General features: G+C 52.6%; 1 protein-coding gene across 1 annotated transcript; it reads left to right on the forward strand.

Annotated features, from left to right (window-relative positions):
- Window positions 1–1,815: 1,815 nt before the first annotated feature.
- Window positions 1,816–5,226, forward strand: LOC144697085 (uncharacterized). The gene is made up of 2 exons (XM_078568901.1): window positions 1,816–1,862; window positions 3,050–5,226. Exon 2 carries the CDS (start codon window positions 3,385–3,387, stop codon window positions 4,309–4,311), a length of 927 nt encoding a protein of 308 aa, XP_078425027.1. The 5' UTR covers window positions 1,816–1,862; window positions 3,050–3,384; the 3' UTR covers window positions 4,312–5,226.
- Window positions 5,227–10,272: the final 5,046 nt, after the last annotated feature.

A 10,272-nucleotide genomic window follows, 5' to 3' on the forward strand; every position in this document is an offset into this window, starting at 1 on the left:
TCTCTCCAGCCCTAGTCATGTGATTTGCCAGGACACAGGTCCCAGCACAGTTCAAGTGAAGACCATCCCATTGGTAGAGCCCCCTCTTTCCCCAGTACTGGTGCCAGTGTCCCACGAATCGAAACCCATTCCTCCCTGAGCCATGCATTCAATTCTCTAATCTTGTTTAGTCTATGCCTATTTGTTCCTGGCTCAGGTCGGAATCCAGGGATGAATATCTTGGTGGTTTTGTTTTTTTTAAAATTGAGCTCCCAGCTGCTCATACTCCCTTAGCAGGACCTCTTTTTTACTCCTACCCTGTGTCATTGATACATGCGTGGACCATAACGACTGGATCCTCTCCCTCCCAGTCTAATTTCCACTCCAGCCTCGAGATGTCCTGAACCCTGGCACCGAGCAGGTAACAAAGGCTTCAGGACTCATGCTCCTGGCTGCAGAGAGCTGTGTCGATACCCCTAGCTGTGCTGCCACCACGACAATTACAATCCTTTTAACACCTCCCCACCCCCCCGACTTGAATGCCCTCCTGCACCAAGGTGCTGCGATCAGTTTGCTCATCCTCGCTGCGGTCAGTTTGCTCATCCTCCCTGCAGTCCCTGCTCTCATCCACACACGCTGCAATAACATCAAACCTGTTGGACAACTGCAACGGCAGTGGATTCTCCATTGCTACTTTCTGGATCCCCAGACTGCCTCAATCACAGTCACACCATCCTGACCCTGACCACGGACTGACTCTGAAGGGCCGGGCCTCAGGGGTTTGACCGTCTCCTGGAGCAAAGTGTCCAGGGGACTCTCCCCCTCCCTGATGCATCGCACTGCCCCCAGCTCGGACTCCAGCTCATCAACTCCGAGCCGAAGCCCCTCGAGCTGCAGACACCTACTGCGGACGGGGTTGCCATGGATCGCACAGCTCCCACGTGTTACAGCTGGAGCATAGGTGGGTGGGTGACAGAAGAGGGGCTGAATGGCCTCCTCCTGTTCCTATGACCCGGGTCACACGTAGCGAATGGGCACTTCAACATGGCACCCAATCAAATTGTCATGTCAGTGCCTTCAGCACAGGAAAGAGGGAACATGTTGTTGAGGAAACTCCCCTGTGTGTGTGTGTTTGTGGGGGTGGGTTTTGTGCAGAGTGAGAATGAATTGAAATCAATGCTTGTCCCTCCCGGGCACTGGGACTAAAGTTGGGAACCACAAGCCCCGCCCACTCATTGTTCCCTGCCACATGATGGTGGCTGCGCATGCGCCCTGGTCCACCCGGCCGCCTTCCTCTCGTTCCCAAGATGGCGGCCGGTTCCCATGGTAACGCTGTTCGGCAGTGTTAAATGAGTGCTTTTGAATGGAAGGATATCCTCCCTCATCCCCCACCAAAAGGGGCTCGCTGAGCGTCTTCCGTCATTCGCCTCGGCTTCTGGGTCTCTTCCCTCCGGCTCCATTTCCCCCTCCTCCTCCACTCAACGGCGGAACGGAACCAAACGTGACGCCGGCGCGCGCATGATTGACGCTTCTTTGCACCAATGGCGAGCCGCCTGCTCCTCCAACCAATGACAGAGCACGGGGACTGGTTTGCCTCCCGCCCCGCGCCCCCGACGCCACGCCCTCCCCGGCGCCACGCCCCGCCCCCAAAGCGGCTGCGGAGTACAATGTGTGGAGGTGACGCCGATGCACGGTTGATTGACATGTCTACCGCCCAGTGACGATCGTGGGTGGGGCTGGCTCTGGAGGACCAGACAGGTCCTCCAACCAATCACCGAGGGCGGGGCTGGACTTCCGGCCGCGGGTTGCTACGTCCTGGATTCCAGTGTCTCCTTTGTCCAAAAGGTGCTTCCCAGTCACAGAGACGTTGCAAATGGGGATAGGTATGGCTTTGCATTTGCTAAGAGAAACATTGACAAAAATGCAGATTTATTTGGCATTATAGAAGGAAACAACATTTTTGTTTGGTATTTCTGTATTTGCACGATGCATTTTGCTTTTTTCCCACTTATACCATTTGTGAATGAAATGAGGATTAACCCTGATGTTTTGGTGGGAATCACTGGTGGGGACATCACTGTTGTCACTTGCAGGTGTTTTTAAGCAGAAATGCTTAACATTGATAAAGGAATAGAGTATAAAAATAGGGAAGTGTTGTTGCAACCATGTAAGGCATTGGTGAGACCGCACCTGGAGGGCTGTGCACAGTTTTGGTCCCCTTACTTGAGGAAGGATGTAGTTGCACTGGAGGCGGTTCACAGGAGGTTCACCAGATTGGTTCCAGAGATGCGGGGCTTGTCTTATGAGGAGAGATTGAGCAGTTTAGGCCGATACTCGCTAGAGTTTAGAAGGATGAGAGGAGACCTAATTGAAGTATATAAGATGTTAAAGGGGATAGACAAAGTAGACGTGGAGCGGATGTTTCCCCTTCTGGGGCATTCTAGAATGAGAGGCCGTAGTTTTAGGCTAAGGGGTGGTAGATTTAAATCAGATGAGGAGGAATTACTTTTCTCAAAGGGTCGTGAATCTGTTGAATTCACTACCTCAGATTGCAGTGGATGCCGGGACACTGAATAAATTTAAGGAGGAGATAGACAGACAGACTTTTAATTAGTAACGGGTTGAAAGGTTATGAGGAGAGGGTGGGAAATTGGAGTCGAGGTCGAAATGAGATTATCCATGATCGTAATGAATGGTGGGGCAGGCTCGAGGGACTGAATTGCCCGCTCCTGCTCCTAGTTCTTATGTTCTTATGGTGGTCGAGGATGGTGGCAGACTCCTAAAGATCCTGGAGTGGTGCAAAGGGCAGGGGATAGTAAAGAATGGGTGGGGTGTGTGGGTCCTAAATTGGCGAGCTTCAGGATTGGTGGGGGGGGGGGGGGTGCAGCTCAGGTACAGCAGGGTGAGAATGGAGGGAGAGTGCGTGGGACAGAGAGATTTACAGCTTTTTGGGGGCGGGGGGGGGGGGGGCGATGAGAGAGAGAGCTATAAAGAGTGATCCACGGAAACTAGAGTAGCCAGTTCCGAACTTAATGTGCTGACTTTTGTGAACTTTTTATTTTTTGAACAGGATATCAGAAGAGGAGGATTTGCAGGCAAGAAACTCAAAACAAACGTCAGGGCAAGAGCAGACGGAGGACCCGAATGCCTTTGGACGTGGAAGGTGAAATGTTCGTCTGTTCTGCCTGCTTCCAAAGATTTTAAGCATCAGCGTGACTGGCAAACCACCGACACACACGCGTACACACCCGAGCAAGGGTGATCCAGTGCGCTGACTGGAAAGAGCTTTCACCAGTTGCACACCTTGAAAAAGTATCGCAGCGTTCACAGCGGGGAGAGACCGTGCACGTCTTCCGTGCGCGGACGAGGCTTCAACTGCTCGTCGATCCTGGTGAGGCCCGCGCGATGGAGAAACGTTACAAGTGCGGGGACTGTGGGAAGGGGTTCAGTTACCCGTCCCAGCTGGAGACCCATCGGCGCAGCCACACCGGGGAGAGGCCGTTCGCCTGCTCCGCATGCGGGAAGGGCTTCACCCAGTCGTCTGCCCTGATGACCCACCAGAGTGTCCACAGCGGGGAGGCGGCGTTCAGGTGCTGCGTGTGCGGCAAGGGGTTCGCCCACGCCTCGCACCTGTCCCGGCACCGGTACGTTCACACCCAGGAGCGGCCATTCACCTGCACCGTGTGCGGGAAGGGCTTCACCCAGTCCTCCTCTTTGCTGAAGCACCAGTGCGTCCACACCGACGAGAGGCCCTTCGCCTGCCCGGACTGCGGGAAGAGCTTTAAGATCGCCAGCGAGGTGAAGGCGCACAGGCAGGTCCACACGGGCGAGCGGCCGTTCGGGTGCCTGCGATGTGGCCGGAAGTTCGGGCAGTCTTCCAACCTGCTGAGGCACCAGCGGGTCCACACCGGGGAGAAGCCCTTCACCTGCTCCGAGTGCGGCCGGGGCTTCGCCCAGTCCTCCAACCTGCTGACCCACCAGCGGGTCCACACCGGGGAGCGGCCCTTTGCCTGCCCCGAGTGCGGCAAGGGCTTCACCCGCTCCTCCCACCTGCTGACCCACCAGCGGTGCCACAGCGATGAGCGGCCCTTCCGCTGCGGGGACTGCGGGCGGAGCTTCAAGCGGCCCGAGGAGCTGCTGCGGCACCGGCAGGTCCACACCGACGAGCGGCCCTTCCGGTGCCCGCTGTGCGCCAAACGCTTCCGCCACTCCTCCACCCTGCTGAGGCACCGGCGGCTGCACACCGGGGAGAGGCCCTTCACCTGCTCGGTGTGCGGGAAGGGCTTCACCCACTCCTCCAACCTGCTGAGGCACCGGCGTGTCCACGCCTGACCTGTCCCCCTGCTCCGTCCCAGTCGTTGGACTTCGAGGTGGTGGGCGGGATGGGGGATGAGTCTGAAGCCAGCCCCGAGCCCCAAGGCAGGTTTGTTTCCAAGGGAGCTGAGTGAAGTCCCAGCTCCTTCCGGACGCCCAGGGGGGAAGTGCAATGATTCCCCCCACCAATCCTCCCCCCTACGTGGGGACAGCGGAGCTCAATTTACCAACGTGAAGCTCCTGCTCCATCGCAGCACAGACCCAGCACGAACAGTTGGTTTGGGGGGGGTGGGGTCGTTGGCAGGGTCGGGGACCAGCCACACCCTTGGCGTTGACGTCTCAGTCGACGTCCTCTCTCTCTCTCTGCGTCGCCCACCTTTCGTTCGCAAGGGGGGGTGGAGGGGAGGAGTGGGGTCGGTTTTCATCCGTCCAACCTCGACTATTCACCGCCTGCGGGAGGCTTCCTGCTTTCCCGAAGGATCATCTCGGTTTACATGGCGGCGATGGGGGCGGGGGTGGAGGAGGATGGGCGGAATACGGCCCCTGGCCGCACATTGGCAGGCGGCATGAGCGGCTCCGGGCTGGAGCGCGGAGGGCAGCGATTGGGAGAGCCCCTGATGCTCCGAAGCGGCGGGGTCGCCCGGAGTCAGAAGGAGGGGCAGAGTGGGGGGAGCTGCGATGGGGGCGGGAGGGCGGCTGTGGCTGACTGACCAGGTCGGAGGGCAGGACAGGAGGCGGTCAATAATCGCCCTCCGTGGCGAGCAGCGCCGAATTCACCAGGGAACCGCAGGACGTGGAAGGAGGCCCTTCGGCCCATCCAGCCTGTGTCAGCTGAATTGGACCTGGGTTTTCCTCGTTGGCGGCTCCAGTGTGTTCCTTTCCAGTATTTATTCGATTCCACTTCACATTGAAAGTATTAAAACGCTCACCCTCCTTGTTGTGTGTGATTCATTCAGATGCCGGGAAGCTGGATTGGCCAGGTGAGGGGAGATGGTGGTTCGAGGGCTAGGTTGCCGGGGGTGGGGTGAGGGGAGGTGAAGAGAAGCGGGAGGAGACTTGAGGGGAGCACAGACACCAGCGGGTGGGCTGAATGGTCCGTTCCTGTGCTGTACAGGCAATGAACAAACATAGGATATAGAAGCAGGAGTCGGCCATTTGGCTCCTTGAGCCTGTCAATAAGATCACACGGCTGATCTGTTTGTGTTTCGAGCTCCACATTCCCATCTCACCCCCCGATAACCTTTGATTCCCCGGCCTAACAAGAATCTATCCACCTCTGCCTTAAAAACATTCAATGACCCCACCACCACCTTCTGAGGCAGAGAGTTCCAAAGTGCATAACCCTCTATGAGAGAAAATATTTCTCCTCATCTCGGTCCTAAATGGGCGATCCCCTAATTTTAAACCAGTGCCCCCTAGTTCTGGACTCACCCACAAGAGGAAACGTCCTTTCCACGTCCACCTTGTCGAGGCCGTTCAGGATCTTGTTCACTTCCAGCAAATCACCCCTCATTCTTCTAAACTCCAGTGGAAACCAGCTCAGTCTGTCCAACCTTTCCTCATAAGACAACCCATTCATTCCAGGTATCAACCTAGTAAACGTCCTCTGAACCGCCTCCAACACATTTACATCCTTCCTTAAATAAGGAGATCAGGACTGCACATGGTGTTCGAGACGCGGTCTCCCCAATGCCCTGCATAACTGAAGCATAATGTCCCTACTTTTATATTCAATTCCTCTCATAATAAAGCATTCCATTAACCTTCTTAATTTCATACTGTAACTGAATACTTTTTGGGACTCATGTATTAGAACACCTAGATCCCTCTGCACCTCCAAATTTTGCAGTTGTTCTCTGTTTAAGTTTTACTCTGCTTTGTTATTCTTCCTGCCAAAATGAACAACTTCACATTTTCCCACATTATACCCCATCTGCCAGATTTTTGCCCACTCACTCAACCTATCAATATCCATCTGCAAACTCCTTATGTCTTCTTCACAACCTACTTTCCTACCTATCTTTGTGTCATCTGCAAATTTAGCTACCATGTCTTCACTCCCCTCATCTAAGTCATTGGTGTAAATTGTAAAAAGTTGAGGCCCCAGCACAGACCCCTGCGGGACTCCATTCGTCACATCCTGCCACTCGGGGGAAAAAACCCATTTATGCATACTCTGTTTTCTGCCAGCCAGCCAGCCAATCTTCTACTCATGCTAATATGTTACTCCCTACACTGTGAGTTTTTATTTTCCACAATAACCTTTTGTGTGGTAATTCTGTGTGCTGAGATGTGGCTCCTGCCCACGAGGTAGCCCACCTTTGGTCTTTGGTAGCAATTTGCATTGGTTAGGAGGTAGGATATTCTGAATACAAGTTCATATCTTCTCACACATCAAGTACAGGTCAAGTATCCCTTATCCGGACATCTGAAAATCGAAATATTTTTGAACCTCATTGACCTTTAGCATGGGTTGTTTGCCTGCACTGTTAACCTTGCAGTGTTTGTGGTGAAACTTGTTACAGGTACCCTGTATTTATTATTCAGTGATACATCTTACTTTTCAAGCCATTTCATTTACTTTAGTCTACAGGAAGCCTAGGCTTAGGCTATTGTGATGTAAGTTTATATGCGGTATCCGAAAACTAAATTTATCTGATATCCAAAATGCTCTGAGCGTTTTGGATAAAGGGTACTCGAACTATACATACGGACATATGAATTCAGAGCAGGAGTAGGCCACTCGGCCCCTCGAGCCTGCACCACCGTTCATTAAGAACACGACTGATCTGATTGTAACCTCAACTCCACATTTCCCGCCCACCCCTGATAACCTTTGACATCCTCGTTAGTCAAGAATCTGTCTACCTCTGCCTTAAAAATATTCATTGACCCTGCCTCCACCTTTCCCGACTCCCCAAAGCCTGTCCACCATCTGCAAGGCACCAGTCAGGAGTATGATGGAATACTCCCCACTTGCCTGGATGAGTGCAGCTCCCACAACACTCAAGAAGCTCGACACCGTCCAGGACAAAGCAACCTGCTTGACTGGCACCACATCCACAAACATTAACTCCTTCCACCGCTGACGCACAGTAGCAGCCAGTGTGCACCATCTACAAGATGCACTGCAGGAACTCACCAAGGTTCCTTCGACAGCACCCTCCAAACCCACGACCGCTACCATCTAGAAGGACAAGGGCAGCAGATAGATGGGAACATCATCACCTGGAAGTTCTGTAGGAGGTGGTGGTGTGTGTCAGCTTCACCTCTGACGTCTGAGCGGTCCGAATCGCTCCTACTCCCTGGGTTCTAGACCTTGGACTTATTTGGGGGTTGTGACAAAGTGCAGCAAACAACTGGTTTTGGTGCAAGAAAAAATCTGGGTTAATTGAAGTCACAAATGAACTGATAGCATTAAGATTACACTGAGATTATACAAACCTACAAAGTACACTTAGTTAAGAATGGGGAACACATGACATAATGAGGGAAAATCATGCTACTAATCCCCTTACCCTTGTCCCACCCCCAAAACCTAACTAAATTGAACTAGGAGAGGTCAGGGATCATGCTCACCAACCAGGGTTCCTTGACAGTTTGAAATCCAGCCAGGTATCCCAGTTGCAGTTTTGGGGTACGCTCTTTGTGTCCTCTGGGGCCTGCCGTCCCCACATGGTCCTGGTCTGTGGAATCTGCGAAGGTTCTTCAGTTGGGTGGAGGGCTGCGGTTGCGGCCTTGTTGTCTTTGGTTGAGCCTGCCACCCCGTGCCCCTCATTGTGATGTTGCCTGCGGGCCTGCAAACCTGCAGATCTCCTCCCTCCGCTTAAACTCTGCTTCAACCGCTCCAAAATTGCTCACTGCCCAAATCTGCCCATCCCCTTCATAACTGGTGGCCCAGTTATACTGCTTTTTTTTGAATTTCTTATCTGAAACCAAATCAAGGTTAGTTCTTTGCCTGATTTGGGCTTCTTCAGGTGATTGTTGTCTCGTTTTTAATGGGCTCGCATGATGTTTATCGTTGTGTTCCTGTCCCCGTAACTAGTCTTGAACTGAAAGCCATTGTATATGTGGAGTATTGATAGGTTCTCATAATTGCATCGATTGCTGCCTTCCTGCCTTAGTAGTTAGTTGCGATTATTTATGCAAGATTTTGATGGGCTTTAGTTTCGTGTAAGATGAAGTCTTTCTCTGGGTTGATTGTTTTAGAGGGAAGGATGCGTATTCTGTCTCCTCATTGTTTTTTTCAGGCAACAATCCACACTGCACTCAACAAACCCGGGCATGTCCAGTCCCAGGCATTCATGGGCCTAGCCTCCTGTCTGCAGGGTTCTACACTTAACTCAGCAGTTGGGTCCTCTGCCATAAAAGTCCAAAAGTCATATCCTTGTTGATGATATGAAAAATGTGGGAATTTTGAGAACCCTTCAATTCCCCTCCAAGTCACTCACTATCCTGACTTGGAAATGTATCGGCCGTTCCTTCACTATTGCTGGGTCAAAATCCTGGAACTCTTCCTAATGGCACTGTGGGTGTACCTACACCACATGAACTGCAGCAGTTCAAGATGGCGGCTCACCACCACTTTTTCGAGGGGCAATTAGGGACGGGCAATAAAAATGTTGGTCTTGCCAGCGACGCTCACATCCCGTGAATGAATGAAAAGAGTTCCAAAGGCTCACGACCCTCTGGGAAAAATATTCCTGTCTCCTCTGTCTTAAATGGAAGACCCCTTGTTTTGAAACAGTGCCCACTAGATCCAGTCTACCCCACAAGGTGAACGATCCTTTCAGGTGTCCCAATTTCTCTTGGACGGAGAGCCAAGATTGGTAAAAATGAAATTCTGCCAGTGGGGTTCAGCGGAATCACTTGCTCCAGATCTGGCAACAATTCTCCCCTTTCCTTGCGCTATATTCGTTTCCGATCTCAAGAGGTGGCAACTGGTTTACTGGATCTGACTGACCAGGGGCAGGTATCCTGGAATATTAAGCGGGACCAATTGGGTAAAGATTGAACAGGCTGGTGTTCTTTTCCCGAGGGAAGAGAAGGTGGAGGGGTGATCTGATAGAGGTTGGTTAGGATAGAGATAGATGTTTACACTTGCAGGGTGGGGGAGGTATCAGAAATGGGGGACGGAGTGAGGGGCACACAAATATGAGGTAGTCGCTGATAAATCCAATAGGGAATCCTGGAGGAAGCGTCTTTTCCCGGAGAGGGGTGAGAATGTGGGACCCGCTACCACAGGGAGCGGTGGAGATGAATGACATGCATACGTTTTAAGGGGAAGCTGGGGTAAACGCATGAGGGATATGGTGTTAGAGGGTTAGGTGTCTTGGGTGGGGGTGCGTGAGATGAAGAGGGTTGGGAGGAGGCTCGAGGGAAGCGCAAACAGCACAGACCTGATGGGCTGAATGGCCCCTTTCTGTGCCAGAGAGGCAATGTAATTCCATGTCCATCTCCAAATAAGGAGGCTCAGAATATGGTGCTTGGATACGTGGGTCCGTTGCTCGTATAGGGAAATAGTTCGCTGGAATGAGGGACCATTCTCCGAGTATGAAAGGAGGCTAATGTACGTCCATGTTTCAGGTGGGTTGATAAAGGCGGGACCGGGTAACTATTGGACCCATTAGCTTCACCTCAGTAAGATGAAGATGCTCCGGGGAATCGTTACAGACGCCCTAAGTGGGGCAGTTTGACTGAGAAGCCCTCTTTGGAGGCACCCAGTGTGGAGAAGAGAGTCACACCTCTCAAAATTTATAAGACTGGTGATGAAAGCCATTCATTCCAACTGGTCCAAACGCCCCCACTAGGCTCCTCCTGCCCCTTTTCATATCCCCCTCTCCAGGGGAGATGGCGATCTCGTGTGCTCATGTCAATGGACTTGCAATCCAGAGAAATGAAAGCAATTGGGGGTCATGAGGACTCGAAACGTCAACTCTTTTCTTCTCCGCCGATGCTGCCAGACCTGCTGAGTTTTTC

This window comes from Cetorhinus maximus, chromosome 23 (genome assembly GCF_964194155.1).
Source record: "Cetorhinus maximus chromosome 23, sCetMax3.hap1.1, whole genome shotgun sequence".
Classification (NCBI taxonomy): Eukaryota; Metazoa; Chordata; class Chondrichthyes; order Lamniformes; family Cetorhinidae; genus Cetorhinus; species Cetorhinus maximus.